A 21,394-nucleotide genomic window follows, 5' to 3' on the forward strand; every position below is an offset into this window, starting at 1 on the left:
TTTGCGGTAACATCTCTAGGGAGCATGTTCTACACTAGAGGCAGATAGATATACATCACATAGAAGGGATTAGATGCAACTTTAGAATACCCACCTGTATTTTTCTACTATTTTGTACCCAACGTACAAAGGATGAGTCTTTGTCACATTTTACTTGAACAAAAACAGCCAAGAGCAAGACTTATGCCACATACAGATGTAGGATCTTAATTTGAGCCCGTTTGCTCCAGCAGGAAAATAATCCTGCAGCAACAGGAAATGTGAATTATAATTAATTGACATGTTTTGTAAGGGAAAATCCAGTCTAAAATTTCAAAGTGGTAATTACTTTTTAAACCTTAAGTACACTACAAGTTTAAAATGTCCTGCATTGCAGGAAAGTTCACCTGCAACAGGGTGATCAAATGAATATCCTACATCTGTTACAGTAAGACTGTCCAGCTGGTATTCAGTAGGACAAACACAATACTGATACAGTAGCTGTGAGGATCGATATCCGGCTAACCAACCACTCACACTACTAGCCCTAAATAGGTAGCCTTCAAGTCCTCCCATTAATCACAAATGCATTATTCTATATTAAGTACATTTCCATCATGCATCATTTGATAAGGAAAGTTGGACGATAGGCATCACGGATCTCTACTGGGAATTTTTCAGTAAAAGGAAAGAGACTAGATTTGTTTTGAAACTATAAGTCTAAAATGACATTTCAAAACACCACACACGGTGGGAGAGCAATAGTTGGACTAAACGGAAACTGCTCTATAGCTAGACTTCTGCTATCATAAACTCTTCAGACAAACAAAAAATTGTTCAACTAAAGCAATACCTAAAATTACTTAAAGTTCTTAAAATACAAGATATGTAAATTAGGTTCAAACAGTACACTCTACAGGCAGAGTTTGTATTTGGTGTGAGAATTCACATGTCACACTCGTCCTTAAAACACCCCATAGAATTGAGAATCCGAACTAGATTCTGGAGTACTTTTGGAACAGCGATGCAGCAGAATTGTATTTCCTGGCTTGAACCATAAAACTATAGACTGCACTAAGTTCTGTCGCTAAATAAATAAAAACATTGTAGGTTTGAGTAGCATTGGTATGGAAGGCATAACATATCCAAGAGGCAGACTGATTCAAACTGGTATGTGAGTTTTCCATCAGCTAAGTTGAGTATGCCCCCTTGTGTTCAAACATGCCCTCAAGCATGCAGTCTGAGAATGGTCCTAAACCAAAGTTGAGTCAATTTGGTACTACAACAGCCCACACTTTGGAATGGTAAAGCTTGAAAAACAGAACATGATCATAAAAATCCCAAACTGTGCTTACCAAAACCAGCATAGAGAATGTGAAATATGTTGCAAATTAATGAGTGCCAGAACTTGCTCCAATACCAGGTCAAACAACACACGCCAAACATAAAAGCTTTTGCTTCTGATAAACAAGGTAAGGAGAACATAGCAATGGAAAACTAAAACGAGACACAAATAAAGTAACAGAGTTCCAAGCTCACAGTCTGACTTCAGTAAAACATGAGGTCCACCAAACAAATGAATAAGAAAAAAATTGAAGTAAAATCCCAACGCGAACGAGTTTAAGATTGTAAGAGAAATGGTGGCGACGTGGGTACAGACAGACATCCAAGTATACTGTCTGCTCCTGCATGAGAATGGGACTGGCGCGTCACTGGGCACACAGGGCACCATACCTACTGAGAGAAGAAATACATGGTTCAGATTAGAAGATTAGACCGCCCCAAACGATGCATCCACGAACAGTACTAATTCAACATAAAGACTGTAAAACAGTTGCATTCTCTATGTTTTCCATACCAATCACATTTTCTGTTTTTCTATTTGGGGAAACATTTCTGTGAAGAATGCAGGCAGTGTGTCCTCCTCACCTCTCTTCATCCATGTTCTCATCATAACAATCTTCATCCAGCTCCAGGTCCAGTTCGTTGCCTATGCCAGAGTCCCGTGGGTTCATGAATAAACTAACACGCGGAGACAAAAGCAAACGTTGCTCACCACAGACCTTTTCAATGTATAAGGAATTCTTTCAGGGATGGAATAGAAGTATTTTGGGCATTCGCCAGTCAGAGTAGTAGACAGATTTCTACTGGCCCAGGTAACATTCGGGTCCAAAATCTGTGCCATGCGATGTTTGAAAAGACAAAATATCACTGCCGGGTTAGTTTCTAACAGCCCAGTCTGAAAAGTACTAGCCTCAGCCTAGCAGGCTAGCTTCATTTCTATCCCTTCCCTGGTTCTTTGGCTATGTTGACTGACTGCCAACGATATTTATCCATGCATTGAGCTTTGAGCAAAAGGTAAGTATTTATTTTGTTGATCGTATTGCCAGTATGCAGTTATATTGTCTTTGACCAACCATGTTCAGATCGTAAACAGATGATTTCCACTCAGATGAAAGAATACCATACCCAGACAACTGTCACGTCAAATGGACATGAGAAGTTAAAAAAGGTATAGGTCATTCAAAAATAATACATTAATATTTTGTTAATTAGTCCATTTTTATTACAAGCCCAAAGAACTGTGCACATCAATCAAGATGATTAAAATTGAGGACTTTCAAAACAGTGCACAAAACTGTAATAATGTGTTTTGCAGTCTTACCTGACCGAGCGGCATGTGAAGAAGACGATCCTCTTCAGCCTCGTGTTGTAGAAGAAGTAGTTGAAGGACCACATGTTGCCTTCCTCTCCGTACGGGTCAGAGTCCAGGTCTGGGTTGTAGCTGCAGCATACAAAACAAAATGGCCTTTACATTCTGGTTTACAAATGACATGTATAGGTAACTACCAAAATGAAGCAAACCCTTGAGTAAATGACTATACAAAGTATTTTGAAAGCAGGTGCTTCCACACAGGTGTGGTTCCTGAGTTAATTAAGGAATGAATATCCCATCATGCTTAAGTTGATGTATAAAAATGCCCAGTTGCCCATTATTTTGGCTACCATTGCTAGAAGAAGAGACCTCAGTGACTTTGAAAGAGGGGTCTCAAAGGAGCATATGGGGTTTAAAGGGTGTGTGTTTCAGTCACCAGATCTCAACCCAATTGACCACTTATGGGAGACTCTGGAGCGGCGCTTGAGACAGTGTTTTCTACCACCATCAACAAAACAACAAATTATGGAATTTCTTGTGGAAGAATGATGTCGCATCCCTCCGATAGAGTTCCAGACACTTGTAGAATCTATGCAAAGGTGTTTTGAAGCTGTTCTGGCTTGTGGTGGCACAATGCCCTATTAAGACACTGTTGGTGTTTATTTTGTCAATTACCGGTATGTCTCCTCGCATATGTTTAAAGGTGGCGGTGCTCGTGCCGGAGTCTGGTGTAGTGATAGCGCTGCCAACTCCAGACCACAAATACCCGCTGTCTACAACACATACCCTCTCTACCTTTAAGAAAAAATGGCATTGCTCACCTGTAGATGTCACACTCCGACAGGCAGATCTCTGTGTCGATGGCCTCCCACAGCTGGGGCTGTAGCCGACTGTACTCCTCCCCAGCCGCCGCCGACAGGCTGCTGTTCACCGCGTTGAACACCTAACATCATACACCGCGTTAATAATGCCATTCAAACACAGGACTTTCGTGTTTATCAGGCCCTGTTAGGATTTAGCCAACACTGACCATGTCTAGACATCAACTAATAGATTCAAGCACAGTGTGTTGTACTTCTCATTTTGGAGTTGATCTGTTAGTCCCCTTCCCAAGCCTTTTGTCCTCCAGGTAATGGATTACAGTCTCATACCACATGAGACCAGACAGGCTTTGGGTCGTGTACAAGCTGCCTCGGCACGTCAAGCCCAATCAACTCCAGCTACTGTGTAGTGAAAGCCACGACGCAAAACCAGCAGAATACGCTGGTTCTGGTGTAAGCAATTCCTACCAGCAACGTGAGGCAGGTACAGGCACAGTTGTGTAGGTAAGAGATATTAAATCCTCACCCAGTTTATACTGGGCTCTCTGCTGAAGTCGTGGCTCTTGGTGCGGCTGAAGTCATAGTCGGGGCGGAAGGATTCGTTGAGGGTGGCAATCAGGTAGAAGAGGGTCTTCCTGCTGCACTTGTCAGAGAGAGGCCCCTCCCCCTCGTCTCCACTCTGACTCTGGCTCAACCTACACCACAGCACAAAACCAGACCCTAGTTAGTGTTATTAAGATATTCAGTGCACACTTGTGAATACTTGTCATTTCAACTGTCTACTTGACAGGAACTAAAGGATTCTTCTAGGTCTTCAAGTGACCAGGCCATGAGCATTACAGAATACAGATAGAAGTGTAATGACTAGAACACATTCAATTCACTAGATTACACATCTACTATAAAGTGTGTGTGAACTCTACATGCATTAGTTACATTTATCTGAAAAACACTGACCATTTCTCCCAAGTACTGAATAGATCTCTACTTCCTAAGGCGGCTGAAGAAAACCGACATGCTGCCCCCGGGTCCTCTCCAAATACTACCGCTGCACCATCGAGAGCATCCTGACCGGGTGGTGAAGACGGCCCAGTAAATCACTGGGACCGTGCTCCCACCCATACAGGACATCTACTCGAAACGGTGCCTGAGGAAGGCACGCAACATCATCTAGGACCCCATAAACAAGCTGTTCTCTCCCTTACCTTCAGGCAGGCGGTATCGGAGCATGAGGTCTGATACCAACTAGTGATGGGTCGTTCACGAACGAACAGCTCTTTTTGAAGGGATCTTTTCGGTGTATGTTTGGAACCGAATCACCTCAGTGAAAGAGCTGTTCATTTAGCTTTCTGATTTGCATACTGCGACTACTGCTTCTTGAGCTCAAAACAATGTTTTTCTGCAGATCTGTAGTCTTACTTGTTGGGGCTGATTCCTGAGGACTGTGGAGGGGACAGGGCTTCCAGGACATGAGGCAGTCCCTCCTGGCAGAACTGTTTGAACATCTGCTTGTCCTCGCCTGCCATCTTGCAAGAGTAGCTTTCGATCCTGAGGAAAGACACAGTGCAAAACAAAGAACGGTTCATCACATCATGCATCTACTTAAGCAAATGATGTGGTTGTGAAAATCGACTTCCTGTGGAACAAAGTTAAGTTAGGTCTGTTAAATTCAGTGCAAATGTTTTCCCGTTTCTAGGTCTACATACCAAATGGGTTGATGGCACTACTGAAGTGTTGAGAACTTACCTTCCTATTATCTGACAGTCCCCCATTTCAATGGTGAGTCTGGTGTTTATGGCTTCAAAACTTGAATTCTCCAGGAGTTTCATCGTGAGTTTGTTTTCTTATGCAAAATATAAATATTTAAAAAATGCACTCATCCCCTGTTTAGCACCAAAGCTTGAATACTACACTGCTATTTGTCACCACCAGGAGGTCAGGTCATCAATTCTGATAAACAAAATTACACTTGTCTTTACACCCCTGTCTTGCTTTGTACACTTTAGTTAGATATTCAACAATGGTCGTACTAATTTAGTTAGGCTAACAATTAGCTATGCACTGGCCCACAACAAATAAACTCTGTCAAATGTGTCGTTCAAAAAACAGCGAACGCATAAACTTTTCAGGCCTATCAAGCTGCCTAGCTAATGGAGCTAGCCATTTTGCTAATCCTGCAACAAAGCTTGCCTTGCATTTAATACCTCCGAGACAACGGGCCGTGGAGAATGAAGATCCTCAGCTCGAGCGCGCAAAACAGTTCGGTGTATCTTGCGCTCGCTTAATTCAACACCAAAGTAACCAATTTCAATCACACACTTTAAATTCAATATTGCCCGATTCATTTACGGATGATGTAAATACCTTTGTCGATGGCTTAAGGCACTTATATTTCTGATAAAAATGTCTTGCTTTTTACTGTGAAATTTCCAATACCTGCCATTAAATAAGCTGAAATTAGATACAAAAATCTTCATCCCAGCTTTTGTATCAGAACTTAAAGAGAAATCCCAGGCTTCTCGAAGCCTTTCGCATTCGATATGCACCTGAATTTGTCTATTAAAACAGCAAAACAATTTTGTTGTTTTGATCCCTCCTCAGTGTAACTGCACTTCCTTCTTCCCTACAAGCCCTTCCTCTTTTAGCGCATCTTGCCTGGAGGGGGCGCCATGGGGCCATATAAACATGCAATGACGTATTATAATAACACCCCCTCTTCGATCATTAATAGTAGACTTGCACTTGCATTAAAAGTTAACACACAAAAAGCAAATATCATGTCATAAATTATTAAAATACATATTGGTCTATCTGGATGTTATGAAACGGCAGTCTCTCATCACTATCTATGTACAGTACTGATATGTCATAAATTGCTATATGCAAATGAATCCTTTAAAAACGTACTTCCTGAATATAGCTAGCTAAGTTTCGTTTCACTTTTCATTCAGCTAGCCTTCTAATCTCGATAATGAAGTAGCCACACGTAAACAGAAGTGGTTTCAAGTTCTATAATTACGTTAAATCTTGAGGCAAGAGAAAGGTAAGTTAATTGTCAACAGATGAGGAAACTCTATGAAGAAGCCTGATAGCCCAATTACGTAACTGCCCGCTGATCAGGTGAGAAACCCATTTGCAGTTTTACAACTTGAAGCTCGACCGCCTTTACCACCTTCACTCTGTGCTGTGTGTGACCCATTCTTTGCAAATTTCCCTCTCAATTTTGGTAGCCTCTGGATACTTATGGGTAAAGTATCACATGTCGTTTAGCATACAATACAATATTAATAGTAATGGTCTTCCTTATGGGATAGAGTGCTGTCAAAGTGAACGTTTCCATTTCACATGATGTTGTTTTTCACTCTGTTATTCTTCTCTGCATCATTACTTTCTTATTCTTGTCATTTCTTAAAATAGGTCTAACTATGACTTCTCCTGAGGTCTTCACAAGCAACTTAATAGAGGGTAAGAATAAAGAATTTTCATAATAGTCTCCTATCTGATTTCCTGATCATGTCTAAATGGGCAGGTCAATAAACGGCCAAAGAGCAATGATAGTATGGCATCATATGAACGTGAAACGTACAATAGCTGGTCTATTTTTGACCAAGTTTTATTGACTATTGAGTGTTCTTTGCATTGATGAAAATGTCATTTTTGTATTGCAGCGGAGGAGCTAGCCCAGTTGTTGAGTGAGGCCATCAGCTGCGGTGACAAAGAGGAAGCCAAAAGGTGTTCAGAGCAGCTGGCAGAGTTGTGTTTACCAGTATCTGTCATGATCTCCCGCAAGGCTTACTCCCAAGACTCTATTCGGTAGGTGGAATCATTTATTAGTATTCTGTTGGGTCATACTTTACATTAATTACATAGGATTAGCCTATAACAGAATAAACGCACGTGGAATAATCAACATGTAATTAGGCTGTAACAAGCTATTTGGTACAAGCGATTGTGGATTATTTTACTCTTTATCGCTCACCATCTTGAAAAACGTTAAGATGCACTATGCAGAAATCGCGCCACCATTTCCTGGTTGCTACAATTCTAATAGTTAAAACAAACAAGTAGAGTGTAGAGAATCATTGTACCATTCAAACCGCTATGAAATATATTTTCCATAAACAAAATTATTGCGTTTTAAGCTGTTTGAAGCTGGTGTACCAAACCGAAAGTAAAAGATGGAAATACGAAATTTAAGCATGTGAAGCATAGAAATAGTGCACATAGAACGTCTTATACTTGCTTTCAATGAGAATGACACATCTATAACACCAATTTCTATGTGAATTTGGTTGGTTCACCCAAAAAGTGACATATTTAATAAATTGTAACACCGTTTTAACTGTGTTGTTTGTTTTAGTGCTGAGAAATTCAGACCCGGTTACCTCTATTGGTTACTTTGCTGCAGGTTGAAGGTGGGAGTCGGGGATGCACAGTCAGAAAACTATATTCCGGTTACTTTGTTGGTAACACTTGACATGACCATTTCAGATCTGAAAGAAAAGGTAAAATAAATAATTGTTGCAACCCATTTTCACCAACCGCTCTGATATTTACTCATTATCTTGAACACATATTTGCCATGAAAAAAACTGGCGACCGAGACCCCATGCATTCTTGAATTTCTCTCTACAGATCAATAGTGACTATGGATTTCATCCATCCCTGCAAAGCTGGGTGATCGGGAAGCGTCTGGCACTGGACTCTACAACTCTGTACAGCCATGGGGTAAGGAAGAATGGAGACCAAGCCTACCTGTACATCAAGTCTGCCCAGGCTGCCAACCTCAGCCGGGAGCTAGTGAACCAGGAGGAGGAGCACCGTCGGCTAGACAGTAAGGATAATCTGTCGTACAGCACTTTTTAGTCTTCCAATAAGAACCTAGTATACTGAGCAAGGCACAGGTTGTCAATGTATCAGCTTGTGACACACACATGCACACTTACACCAACCTATACCTTAAAATATTTCCCCCCCCATTTTAGACAGCCATGTTTGTATTTTGACTTGTTGCCATCATGGTATAGGTATCATTGAGTCATTGAGTCCTCTACTGGCCAGAGGAGCAACTGGACCAACCCCACCTCCCAAAACTAAACACCCAGCTCCTCCTCCTCTGCAACCAAAGCCTCAGGTAAGATTATAATGCAAACTGTGCAATGGCTCATTGTATACATGTACGATAACCATGCCCGTTTCTACAATAATGTGTGCTTGCATATGTGTGTGGGGACAACTAGGTGGGTTGGTCATGCTCTGTGTGCACCTATGCTAACAAGCCAACGAGGCCGGGCTGTGAGATGTGTGGGTCTGAAAGACCAGAAGATTATCAAGTACCTGAGGTTTACCAGCCTGATGAGCAGGAGGTCCAGAGACTCCAGCTAGAGGAGATGGCCAATCTACAGTACCAGCAGGTGAATGCTTTATACAAGATATGAATTGCAAGATATGAGATATACACGTGTTACTCAGATTTGTGACAATCATGTCATAATTACATATAGCTAAAAAGACACTTGGTATGACTGTTGTAATGTGTGTAGCCACCTTATTAAATGAGAAAGTCAGCATTCCCTTAATTTTACCGCTCTGCTGCTGTGGGACGATGAAGGCATTGGAGGAAGAGCGGGAGAGGAATTTCTTGAGTCTGGTGGAAACAGACGCCCACAGCCTCGTCCCCAACACAGAGGAGCTGGACTGTCCTATTTGCCTCTGCTCCATTCCGCCAGGGGAGGGAGCCACACTGCGGGAGTGCCTTCATGTTTTCTGCAGGTATGACACATCTTGGCTACATCTCAATACGGGAGTAAACGTTATTTATAATAGGGGTTACATGGAGAAAATCGGACCTCTCTGAAATGAAAATGGACGGCCCTCCCTTCAGCAAAATATATTTTACTTAAACCCTCTGTGAACGCTTGAAAAATAACAATGACCATCCCCTATACCCAAAATAATAATTAAAACAAAGTTGATAGCAGAGAATATGTATACCGTTTACCCTCACTTCCTGGACAGACCAGAGCCATAGATAAGCAGTTTTAGAAACTGTTCTTCATCCTGTAAGCATTGCATAGCAACACAGAAGTTGATAGCGCAGAGGGCTGCAGGCCAGGAGGTTGTGGGTGGAGGAATTGACTGACAAATTTATGGCTATAGCCTAATTTCGTCTGTCAAACAGGTAAGCCTACCTCTTATTTTTTAAATAGGAAGAAATAGACTCCAGTATAAAGCCCTCTTGTTGTTAGTTAAGTCTAATTAAAAAATGAATATGGTTGAAATGAATTATGTCTAGTTGAATTTGCCTACTTTCAGCACCATGAGGTGTCCATTTCCGATTGATTGTGACACGGCTGCTGCTTCAAGTTTTAGCCCCACGATGTAAGCTACTCGAATTTGGCTTATTGTGATGTCAATAAATATGATAACTACATCATGGACAAGAAACATATTGTTTTTAATTAAATGTATTAAAAGTATTAGCAAGCTATCAAAGTTGACCTCCGGTTCTCCTTCTCGCACTCTCTTCAAACTGACAGAACATAGGATATAGGCTCGTCCGCGCGCAAGAGTGCATTTTTTTGGACAAGGTCTAATAAATAAAAACATTTGGAAGAAGCCTTTGACTCTCCTCCTGAACTGCCACTGAAGGCCTACACAGCACAGCCATTGGTTAGGCAGCAGACAAAAAGTTTATGATCAGCAAGAGCAGAGCAGGCCGGGGCTCAGGTTGGAATATCCGTGTGTAATGCAGCCTAGTTTTATTTTCACTGCAGCCATCTTAGAAATACAACTTTGCTCGGTGCCTCTCCGAGCATGCACTTCATAGCCTATGGCATATAGGCTATGGATCATTGGATTGAGATCACACTAAATAGCCTATAGGCACACTTGATATTGCACGCCCAGCGGCAAATCAGAGATGAGGAGCGGCATCAAGCACACATTGATATATAGCCTAATAAGCAACTAATTCGAAAACACTGAGAAATATTGAAATTACGTCAATTACAAATTACATGACCCTCCCCTGGATTAGATTGAAAAAGTACTAAACCCTCCCCTTGACGGAGATTGAAAAAGGAGGACCCTACGCAATTTCCCTCCAGGTAACCGTTCTGTACATTTTGATCAAGCCTTAATATTATAAAATGGCTTCCATTACTTGTCTCATGCACGAGGAAACAAAGCTACAACTATTGAGACACAGCCCTGGCTGGTACTCTCTGGAGTAGATCACTGTCTCTCCACTGCTATTAATAATATAGAAATTAAATACTTACTGACCTTGTATCAATATTAGAGATGTTCCCATAAATGTTGTATCTATAATAAATAAAAAGAACAACCATCTAAATAATATAATAATTTGAGACATATACAGGTTAAATGCCTTCTTATTTGCGTGTTTTCTCTAAACAGGGAGTGTCTTAAAGGAACCATAGTGAATAGCATGGATCCAGAGGTGACCTGCCCTTATGGGGATGAAGACTACAGCTGTGATAGAAAGCTGCAGGACAGGGAGATCCAATCTGTGAGTCCTGCTGGTGCTCTCACCATTAGCCTGGCAGCCAGTCAGTTTATGCTTTGTTGGCTAAAGGAAAAACAGAACTGTACCCAGGCAATCTCACTATAGCTCTCTGTATCAAGTGATGATAATGCCTTGTATCATTTATGTAGGGTGCTTATAATAATAATAATATAAATAATAATAATACATGGCATTTATATAGTGCTTTTCAAAGACCCAAAGATGATTTTTGTGAAAAATATTCATCACCATAACATATATTTCATCCATTCCATTGTACTCTACAGTGTCCTGTTCTTTGTCTCTTTAGCTTCTCTCTCAGGAGGAGCACCAGAAGCTTCTAGAGCTGAGGCTCAGTATTGCTGAGACGCGGAGTGAGAACAGCTACCACTGCAAAACCCCCGACTGCGCTGGCTGGTGCATCTTTGAGGACGAAGTCAATGAGTTTATTTGTGAGCTCTGCAAAGAGACCAACTGCCTCCTCTGCAAGGTGTGTCAACTTTCTCTCTCTTACTCTTCCTCCTTTGTCCACCCTTGAATACAAAAATAAATTCTGAAGATAACAAAAGGTGCTTGGACTACAAACCTTTTGGTCAACCTCTTTTTAAGGCCATCCACAAAGACATGAACTGCAAGGAGTATCAAGATGATCTCCGGATCAGAGCTGAGAACGACGTGGCTGCCAAACAGACCACACAGATGCTGGAGGTAATGTGGTAACAGGCAGATAGTATTCCCTTTCAGTGATATAGCACTGTCTTGGATTGAACATGACATACTACACTACTGAACTGCTATTTGAAGTCTGTTTTTTGGGGGTGAAACATACTATCGGCCTATTATAGTTTTGAACTGAAATATGAAGCTTATGGGTTTAGATTACATGTACTGTCAGCCTATTACACTACCGAACCCATATGTGAAGTCTACGGGTATACCTAATCTTGATTAAACCCACTATTGGGTTATTATACGACTGTACTGTGATATGATATCTATGGGTAAACCTAACCTGGAGCTCCTGTTGTCTTCTTCGATAGTCCTTACTGCAGAACGGGGAGGCCATGCACTGTCCTAAGTGTAAGGTCATAGTTCAGAAGAAGGACGGCTGTGATTGGATCTGCTGCCTGATGTGTAAGACGGAGATCTGCTGGGTCACCAAGCAGGCTCGCTGGGGACCAAACGTAAGACAGTTAAGGCCAAATCAAACGAAAACGAATGAGCATTGCTCAATCGACGCAAGAAAAATATATTTGTGTTCTAATTTGAAGTGCATGACGATTTTGACGGCATCGACGCTCGCGGCCCATCTGATTTCTGTTATTCACTGCCATGCATTCTAATTCCAGCGTGTAAACACTCGTTGGCGTTTCGTTTGATTTGCCCTTCAGTTACACCAAAATGTACTCTTACAGCTACTTCCTCCCCACTCTTAATACCTCGCCGTACTAGACCATTCTTCTTAGACCTACCCTATGGCACCATTTCAAACATACACTACATGACCAAAAGTATGTGGATACCTGCTCGTCGAACATCTCATTCCAAAATCATGGGTGTTAATATGGAGTTGGTCGCCCCTTAGCTTCCATAACAGCCTCCACTCTTCTGGGAAGGCTTTCCACTAGATGTTGGAACATTGTTGTGGGGACTTGCTTCCATTCAGCCACGAGCATTAGTGAGGTCGGGCGTTGATGTTGGGCGATTAGGCCTGGCTCGCAGTCTGCGTTCTAATTCATCCCAAAGGTGTTTGATGGGCTTGAAGTCAGGTCTCTGTGCAGGCCAGTCAAGTTCTTCCACACCGATCTCAACAAACCATTTCTGTATGGACCTCGCTTTGTGCACGTGGGCATTGGCATGCTGAAACAAAAAAGGGCCTTCCCCAAACTGTTCCACAATGTTGGAAGCACAGAATCGTCTAGATTGTCATTGTATGCTATAGTGTTAAAATTTCCCTTCACTGGAACTAATGGGCATAGCCCGAACCATGAAAAACAGCCCCAGACCATTTTTCCTCCTCAACCAAACTTTACAGTTAGCACTATGCATTCGGGCAGGTAGAATTCTTCTGGCATCCGCCAAACCCAGATTCGTCTGTCGGACTGATGGTGAATTGTGTTTCATCACTCCAGAGAATGTGTTTCCACTGCTCCAGAGTCCAATGGCGGTGAGCTAGACACCACTCCTGCTGATGCTTGGCATTGCGCATGGTGATCTTAGGCTTGTGTGCAGCTGCTCAAGCCATGGAAACTCATTTCATGAAGCTCCTGACGAACAGTTCTTGTACTAACATTGCTTCCAGAGGCAGTTTGGAACTCGGTAGTGAGTGTTGCAACCGAGGACAGACGATTTTTACACGCTTCAGCATTTGCCGGTCCCGTTCTGTAAGCTTGTGTGGCCTACCACTTCATAGCAAAGCCTTTATTCCGCCTAGACGTTTCTATTTCACAATAACAGCATTTATACAGCTCTAGCAGGGCAGAAATTTAATGAACTGACTTGTTGGAAATGTGGCATCAAATGACGGTGCCACGTTGAAAGTCACTGAGCTCTTCAGTTACACCATGCCCAAACCGGACGCATGAGAGAGTGCGCCATTGTGCGCAAATTGATTTTGTCTCCCCCACATCAAATGTGATCACAACATGCAGGTTGAAATATCAAAACAAACTCTGAACCAATTATATTAATTTGGGGACAGGTCGAAAAGCATTAAACATTTATGGCAATTTAGCTAGCTAGCTTGCTGTTGCTAGCTAATTTGTCCTGGGATATAAACATCGAGTTGCTATTTTACCTGAAATGCACAAGGTCCTCTACTCCGACAATTAATCTACACATGAAACAGTCAACTGAATTGTTTTTAGCCATCTCTCCTCCTTCCAGGATTCTTTTTCTTCTTTGGACTATATGGCTTTTGGCAACTAACTTTCATAATAAGGTGCATTACCACAACGACCTCAGTTCATCTTTCAATCACCCACGTGGGTATATGTTCCTAAAAACCAATGAGAAGATGGCACGTGGGTATGTGCTTCTGAAAACCAATGAGGAGATAGGAGAGGCAGGACTTGCAGCGAGTTCTGCATCTATTTTAGCGTCTGGCAACGCAGACACGCGTTGGCGCACGCGAACAGTGTGGGTGCAATGATTGAATAACATGTATGTGTAAATTTATTTTGCAATGCCCGGTCACGCGACGCGACCGGTGTGGTCAGCATGTAAGGCCAAACCACTCATTTGAAGGGCTGTGCCTTCGGAAAGCATTCAGACCCCTTGACTTTTTTCACATTTTGTTAGGTTACAGCCTTATTCTAAAATGTATTAAATAGTTTTTTTCCCCCTCATCAATCTACACACATTACCCCATAATGATAAAGCAAAAACAGGATGTTAGACATTTTTGCTAATTTATAAAAAACAATGGAAATATCACAATTACATAGGTATTCAGACCCTTTACTCAGTACTTTGTTGAAGCAAATTTGGCAGCGATTACAGCCTCGAGTCTTCTTGCGTATGACGCTACAAGTTTGGCACACCTATATTTGGGAAGTTTCTCCCATCCTTCTCTGCAGATCCTCTCAAGCTATGTCAGGTTGGATCGGGAGCGTCGCTGCACAGCTGTTTTCAGGTCTCTCCAGAGATGTTTGATCAGGTTCAAGTCCGGGCCACTCTGTCTGGGCCACTCAAAGACATTCAGAGACTTGTCCCGAAGTCACCTTACAGTGAAATGCTTACTTACAACCCCTTAACCTCTCTGCGATATGTGGGACGCTAGTGTCCCACCTCACTAACAGCCAGTGAAATTGCAGGGCGCCAAATTCAAACAACAGAAATCTCATCATTAAAATTCCTCAAACATACAAGTATTATACACCATTTTAAAGATAAACTTCTTGTTAATCCAGCCACAGTGTCTGATTTCAAAAAGGCTTTACGGCGAAAGCATACCATACGATTATGTTAGGTCAGCGCCTAGTCACAAAAAAAACATACAGCCATTTTCCAGCCAAGAGGACTCACAAAAAGCAGAAATGGAGATAAAATGAATCACTAACCTTTGATGATCTTCATCAGATGGCACTCATAGGACTTCATGTTACACAATACATGTATGTTTTGTTCGATAAAGTTCATATTTATATCCAAAAATCTCAGTTTACATTGGCGTGTTATGTTCAGTAATGTTTTGCCTCCAAAACAGCCAGTGATTTTGCAGAGAGCCACATCAATTTACAGAAATACTCATAAACTTTGATTACAAATACAAGTGTTATACATAGGATTATAGATAAACTTCTCCTTAATGCAACCGCTGTATCAGATTTCAAAAAAGCTTTACGGTGAAAGCACACCATGCGATAATCTGAGTACTGCGCTCAGCCACCAAAACAAGCCATACAGATACCCGCCGTGTTGTGGAGTCAACAAAAGTCAGAAATAGCATTATAAATATTCACTTACCTTTGATCTTCATCGGAATGCACTCCCAGGAATCCCAGTTCCACAATAAATGTTTGTTTTGTTCGATAAAGTCCATCATTTTTGTCCAAATACCTCCTTTTTGTTCGAGCGTTTAGTTCATTAATCCAAATACACAAAATCCAGACGAAAAGTCAAAAAAGTTCCATTAAAGTTTGTAGAAACATGTTAAACGTTGTATATAATCAATCTTTAGGATGTTTTTATCATGAATCTTCAATAATATTCCAACCGGACAATTCCGTTGTCATTAGAGCTCGTGCTCACGGCCGTGCTCGATCAACAACTAAAGGCTTTCAGGCCGAGCAGTTGCCATACCAGGCAGTGATGCAACCAGTCAGGATGCTCTCGATGTTGCAGCTGTATAACGTTTTGAGGATCTGAGGACCCATGCCAAATCTTTTCAGACTACTGAGGGGGAATAGGTTTTGTCGTGCCCTCTTCATATCAGTCTTGGTGTGCTTGAACCATGTTAGTTTGTTGGTGATGTGGACGCCAAGGAACTTGAAACTCTCAACCTGTTCCACTACAGCCCGGTCAATGAGATTGGGGGCGTGCTCGGTCCTCCTTTTCCTGTAGTCCACAATCATCTCCTTTGTCTTGATTACGTTGAGGGAGAGGTTGTTGTCCTGGCACCACACGGCCAGGTCTCTGACCTCCTCCCTATACAATGTCTTGTGGTTGTCGGTGATCAGGCCTACCACTGTTGTGTAATTGGCAAACTTAATGATGGTGTTGGAGTCGTACCTGGCTATGCAGTCATGAGTGAACAGGGAGTACACTCACCCCTGAGGGACCCCCGTGTTGAGGATCAGCGTGGCATATGTGTTGTTACCTACCCATACCACCTGGGGGCAGCCCGTCAGGAAGTCCAGGATCCAGTTGCAGAGGGAGGTGTTTAGTCCCAGAGTCTTTAGCTTAGTGATGAGCTTAGAGGGCACTATGGTGTTGAATGCTGAGCTGTAGTCAATGAATAGAATTCTCACATAGATGTTCCTTTTGTCCAGGTAGGAAAGGCTGTGTGGCGTGCAATAGAGATTGCATCATCTGTGGATCTGTTGGGGCGGTATGCAAATTGGAGTGGGTCTAGAGTTTCTGGGTTAATGGTGTTGTGAGCCTTGACCAGCCTTTCAAAGAACTTCAAGGCTGCAAACGTGAGTGCTATGGGTCGGTAGTCATTTAGGTAGGTTACCTTAGTGTTCTTGGGCACAGGGACTATGGTGGTCTGCTTGAAACATGTTGGTATTACAGACTCAGAAAGGGAGAGGTTGAAAATGTCAGTGAAGACACTTGCCAGTTGGTCAGCGCATGCTCGTTGTACATGTCCTGTAATCTGTCTGGCCCTGCGGCCTTGTGAATTTTGACCTGTTTAGTTCTTACTCATATCGGCTACGGAGAGCGTGATCACACAGTCGTCTGGAACAGCTGATGCTCTCATACAGGTTTCAGTGTTAATTGCCTCGAAGCGAGCATAGAGATAACTTAGCTCGTCTGGTAGGCTTGCCACAACCGACGAGCATCGGAGCCGGTGTAGTACGATTCGATCTTAGTCCTGTATTGAAGCTTTTCCTGTTTGATGGTTCGTCGGAGGGCATAGCAATATTTCTTATAAGCTTCCGGGTTAGAGTCCCGCTCCTTGAAAGCGGCAGTTCTACCCTTTTGCTCAGTGCGGATGTTGCCTGTAATCCATGGCTTCTGGTTGGGGTATGTACATACAGTCACTGTGGGGGTTCGACGTCATCGATGCAGTTACTGATGAAGCCATTGACTGATGTGGTGTACTCCTCAATGCCATAGGAAGAATCCCATTACATGTTCCAGTCTGTGCTAGCAAAACAGTCCTGTAGCTTAGCATCTGCTTCATCTGACCACTTTTTATTGACCAAGTCGCTGGTGCTTCCTGCTTCAGATTTTGCTTGTAAGCAGGAATCAGGAGGATAGAATTATGGTCAGATTTGCCAAATAGAGGGCGAGGGAGAGCTTTGTACACGTCTCTGTGTGTGGAGTAAATGTGGTCTAGAGTTTTTTTCTTTCTGGTTGCACATTTAACATGCTGGTAGAAATGAGGTAAAACAGATTTAAGTTTCCCTGGATGAGCATTTTCCTGTTTGCTTATGGCCGTATACAGCTCATTGAGTGTGGTCTTAGTGCCAGCATCGGTTTGTGGTGGTAAATAGACAGCTACGAAGAATATAGATGAAAACTCTCTTGGTAGATGGCGTGGTCTACAGCTTATCATGAGATACTCTACCTCAGGTGAGCAAAACCTCAATACTTCCTTAGATATTGTTTACCAGCTGTTGTTTACAAATATACATAGACCGTCACCCCTTGTCTTAACAGAGGCTGCTGTTCTATCCTGCCGATACAGCTGTATGTTATTCATGTCGTCGTTCAGCCGCGACTCGGTGAAACAGAAGATAAACATTTTTAATGTCTTATTGGTAGGATATACGTGCTTGTAGTTTGTCAACTTTATTATCCAGTGATTGTACGTTGGCCAATAGTACCGATGGCAAAGGCAGATTAGCCAATTGTCGTCGGATCCTTACAAGGCACCCCGATCTCCTTCCGCGATATCTACATCTTTTTCTCCCGCGAATGACGGGGATGAGGGCCTTGTCGGGTGTCTGGAGTAATTCCCTCTCGTCCGACTCATTAAAGAAAAATGATTTGTCCAGTTCAAGGTGAGTAATTGCTGTTCTAGTGTCCAGAAGCTCTTTTCGGTCCTAAGAGATGATAGCAGCAACATTATGTACAAAATAAGTTACAAACAATGCGAAAAAACTAACAAAATAGCACAGTTGGTTAAGAGCCCATTAAACAGCAGCCATCTCCTCCAGCGCCATTACTACCCTATCCCGACTAGTCTCCCAGTCCCTGCCGCTGAAAAACATCCCCACAGCATGATGCTGCCACCAATATGCTTCACCGTAGGGATGGTGCCAGAGTTCAATCATGGTTTCATCAGACCAGAGAATCTTGTTTCTCATGGTCCGAGAGTCTTTAGGTGCCTTTTGGTAAACTCCAAGCGGGCTGTCATGTGCCTTTTACTGAGGAGTGGCTACCGTCTGACCACTCTACCATAAAGGCAGTGGTGGAAAAAGTACCCAATTGTTATACTTGAGTAAAAGTAACAATACCTTAATAGAAAATAACTCAAGTGAAAGTCACCCAGTAAAATACTACTTGAGTAAAAGTCTAAAAGTATTTGGTTTTAAATCTACTTAAACATCAAAAGTAGAAGTATAAATAATTTCAAATTCCTGCTATTAAGCAAACCACACAGCACCATTTTCTTGTTTTTATGGGGTTTTTTTTACAGATAGCCAGGGGCTATCTCCAACACTCAGACATAATTAAGCATTTGTGTTTAGTGAGTCCACCAGATCAGAGGCAGTAGGGATGACCGCGGATGTTCTCTTTATAAGTGTGTGAATTGGACCATTTCTGTCCTGCTAAGCATTCAAAACGTAATATTTTCTTCAGGGAAAATGTATGGAGTAAAAAGTACATTATTTTCTTTAGGAATGTAGTGAAGTAGAAGTTGTAAAAAACATAAATAGTAAAGTACAGATGCCCCAAAAAACTACTTAAGTAGTACTTGAAAGTATTTTTACTTAAGTTCTTTACACCACTGCATAAAGGCCTGATTGGCGGAGTGCTACAGAGATGGTTGTCCTTCTGGAAGGTTCTCCCATCTCCACAGAGGAACTCTAGAGCTCTGTCAGAGTGACCATTGGGTTCTTCTTCCCCCAATTGCTCAGTTTGGCCGGGCGGCCAGCTCAAAAAAAGAGTCTTGGTGGTTCCAAACCTTTTCCATTTAATAATGATGGAGGCCACCCACTGTGTTCTTGGGGACATCCAATGCTGCAGAAATGTTTTGGTACCCTTCACTAGATCTGTGCCTCAACTCAATCCTGTCTCAGAGATCTACGGACAATTCCTTCGACCTCATGGCTTGGTTTTTTGCTCTGACATGCACTGTCAACTGTGGGACCTTATATAGACAGGTGTGTGTCTTTCCCAATCATGTCCAATCAATTGAATTTACCACAGGTGTACTCCAATCAAGTTGTAGAAACAGCTCAAGGATGATCAATGGAAACAGGATGCACCTGAGCTCAATTTCAACGTTTAATACTTACAGTACCAGTCAAAAAATAATTTGTATACATTTGCAAAAATGTCTAAAAACCAGTTTTCGCTTTGTCATTATGCTGTATTCTGTGTAGATTGCAGATTTTTTTTTTCTTTAATCCATTTTAGAATAAGGCTGTAACGTAACAAAATTTTGAAGAAGTCGAGGGGTCTGAACACTTTCCGAAAGCACAGCAGTATATCACTATGGGCTTTATAAATACATTTGATTTTTTAAAATCTTTTTTATTGTTTGATGGTTTAGTTAGCTAAACTAGCAAGTCTATTTGTTTGGTTACCAAGGCAACTACTGTCACAATCTTGTAAACTTGCTAAATAAACTATTTTCTAGTGGCTAATGTGTTAAATTATAGCCATGGTATGAGGGATAATCAACTCGGGGCTCTATGCGTTCTCTGGGAAATAATGCAACTCTGTATTGGTCAGTTCCACTCCGCTAGTGCATCTTGGAACTCGTTGATTATTCCTTACGTATCTGATGCCTCTCTGCAGGGTTCTGGGGACAACTCAGGAGGCTGTGGATGTCGATTCAATGTGGCGCGTTGCCACCCTAACTGCCAGAACTGCCACTGAGGGGCCCCACTCCATCTCAACATGGTGCTGGATGGGTAGTCCATATCGGGACACACTCAGTGTCATGTGAGGCAAGGAGACTATATTTCACTCATTAATCCTAACCTGGACTAACCTGAAGAAATCATGCACTGATGTCAAGGGGTGATTTGGGTAAAGACTTTAGTTCTGCACATGGATCTCAAGTCATTCAGTCCTTTGTGAAGACACTGGCTGGTCTTACTTCCAAAGGCCTTTTATATTACTTTCAACACCAATTATCCCTGGGCGGTGTTTAATTGATGGTTCAATTGACGTTGGTGTATCTCACATTTTATTACCTAATTAGAAGATTTATATAAATGTTTTGCTCTATACATGTAGGACAATTGTTAAATATTATGTTAGAGGCATATAACCACCTATATCTGACAGGAGACTCTCCATTTAAACAAAACAGGGTTGTGATATAAATTGAAGACGCTTATTGTTTTCTTTGAGATGCATGTTTCTGTTTTGTTAAATGGCAAGTCTTAGACACTGGAAGAATATTGAATATTGTCCTTCATGTAGAAAATAAATATGTTGGCTAATTGTTTAACTTCTCATCAGCAGTAAGGTTCTAGTCATGACCTTAAAAGCATTAACACTAGAGATAATGTAAAACAGATACATATTGTAACCTTGTAATGGGGATAACTATTTACTTTCATTTGGACTGAGCGTGTACAACTGTAATGAAGGGATATTTAACATGTTCATTGGTTCTGTTAGATTTTGTAAGTTATCAAAAGGCGGTAATGGACAATCACAATTCTTCTGTACATTATTGGAAGTTGTTTTTTGAACACTCCCAGCAGAAGCCATCCATACTTTTTGTCATTGATGACTACAACTAAACCGATCTGTTCAGTGTAGCCAATTTCTTGTTTTAACACTGCATACAGTGCAGTATAATGCAAGTCTTAGCTATGTTTATTAGCTACTTTTTTAAAGGATGATACCATTGCAGGGCACATTTACTATTTTGTTTGGCGAATGTAAAGCATTATTTACTTTAGGGAAAAGAACACAACTTTTCTTGATGAATGATCCAGAATAAAGGGGTTTTCAACTCTTACTGCTTGAAGGTTTGTGTTTTCTGTCTGTGCTGCTTTGAGTAATTTTTAGCCCTTAGCGTAAACAAAGATGGTAGAAACCTTAAATAGA

At 41.8% G+C, this 21,394-nt stretch overlaps 2 protein-coding genes across 5 annotated transcripts; one reads left to right on the forward strand and one right to left on the reverse strand.

Annotated features, from left to right (window-relative positions):
* Positions 1 to 6,101, reverse strand: LOC106565397 (repressor of RNA polymerase III transcription MAF1 homolog). 3 transcript variants are annotated; one of them, XM_014132463.2, is made up of 8 exons: positions 5,893 to 6,101; positions 5,203 to 5,299; positions 4,876 to 5,004; positions 3,983 to 4,151; positions 3,457 to 3,578; positions 2,645 to 2,764; positions 1,909 to 2,001; positions 1 to 1,713 (listed from the first exon to the last, which is right to left on the reverse strand). In XM_014132463.2, the coding sequence occupies exons 1-8, from the start codon at positions 5,897 to 5,899 to the stop codon at positions 1,689 to 1,691; spliced, it is 762 nt and encodes a 253-aa protein (XP_013987938.1). In that variant the 5' UTR covers positions 5,900 to 6,101; the 3' UTR covers positions 1 to 1,688. The 3 variants fall into 3 exon arrangements, with proteins under 3 accessions (XP_013987938.1, XP_013987936.1, XP_013987939.1); XM_014132461.2 differs by having other exon boundaries at positions 1 to 1,716; positions 5,893 to 6,100; XM_014132464.2 differs by having other exon boundaries at positions 1 to 1,716; positions 5,203 to 6,101.
* Positions 6,102 to 6,360: 259 nt separating this feature from the next.
* rbck1 (RanBP-type and C3HC4-type zinc finger containing 1) lies at positions 6,361 to 21,314 on the forward strand. 2 transcript variants are annotated; one of them, XM_014132275.2, is made up of 13 exons: positions 6,361 to 6,703; positions 6,874 to 6,921; positions 7,125 to 7,269; positions 7,865 to 7,961; positions 8,092 to 8,290; positions 8,484 to 8,590; positions 8,697 to 8,870; positions 9,068 to 9,228; positions 10,879 to 10,990; positions 11,298 to 11,477; positions 11,597 to 11,695; positions 12,028 to 12,171; positions 20,126 to 21,305. In XM_014132275.2, exons 1-13 carry the CDS (start codon positions 6,700 to 6,702, stop codon positions 20,204 to 20,206), a joined length of 1,551 nt encoding a protein of 516 aa, XP_013987750.1. In that variant the 5' UTR covers positions 6,361 to 6,699; the 3' UTR covers positions 20,207 to 21,305. The 2 variants fall into 2 exon arrangements, with proteins under 2 accessions (XP_013987750.1, NP_001133457.1); NM_001139985.1 differs by having other exon boundaries at positions 6,419 to 6,576; positions 20,126 to 21,314.
* The last annotated feature ends 80 nt before the right edge of the window (positions 21,315 to 21,394 follow it).

The sequence above is a fragment of the Salmo salar genome, chromosome ssa12 (assembly GCF_905237065.1).
Source record: "Salmo salar chromosome ssa12, Ssal_v3.1, whole genome shotgun sequence".
Classification (NCBI taxonomy): domain Eukaryota; kingdom Metazoa; phylum Chordata; class Actinopteri; order Salmoniformes; family Salmonidae; genus Salmo; species Salmo salar.

Excerpts from the sequence above, each read along its gene's own strand:
- rbck1 (XM_014132275.2), top strand. Across the intron at positions 7,270-7,864 it reads TACTCCCAAGACTCTATTCG|GTTGAAGGTGGGAGTCGGGG; the intron begins GTAGGTGGAATC and ends ACTTTGCTGCAG. Across the intron at positions 8,591-8,696 it reads CTCTGCAACCAAAGCCTCAG|GTGGGTTGGTCATGCTCTGT; the intron begins GTAAGATTATAA and ends GGGGACAACTAG.
- LOC106565397 (XM_014132461.2), bottom strand. Across the intron at positions 5,005-5,202 it reads GACTGTCAGATAATAGGAAG|GATCGAAAGCTACTCTTGCA; the intron begins GTAAGTTCTCAA and ends GTCTTTCCTCAG. Across the intron at positions 2,765-3,456 it reads TCGGAGTGTGACATCTACAG|CTACAACCCAGACCTGGACT; the intron begins GTGAGCAATGCC and ends TGTATGCTGCAG.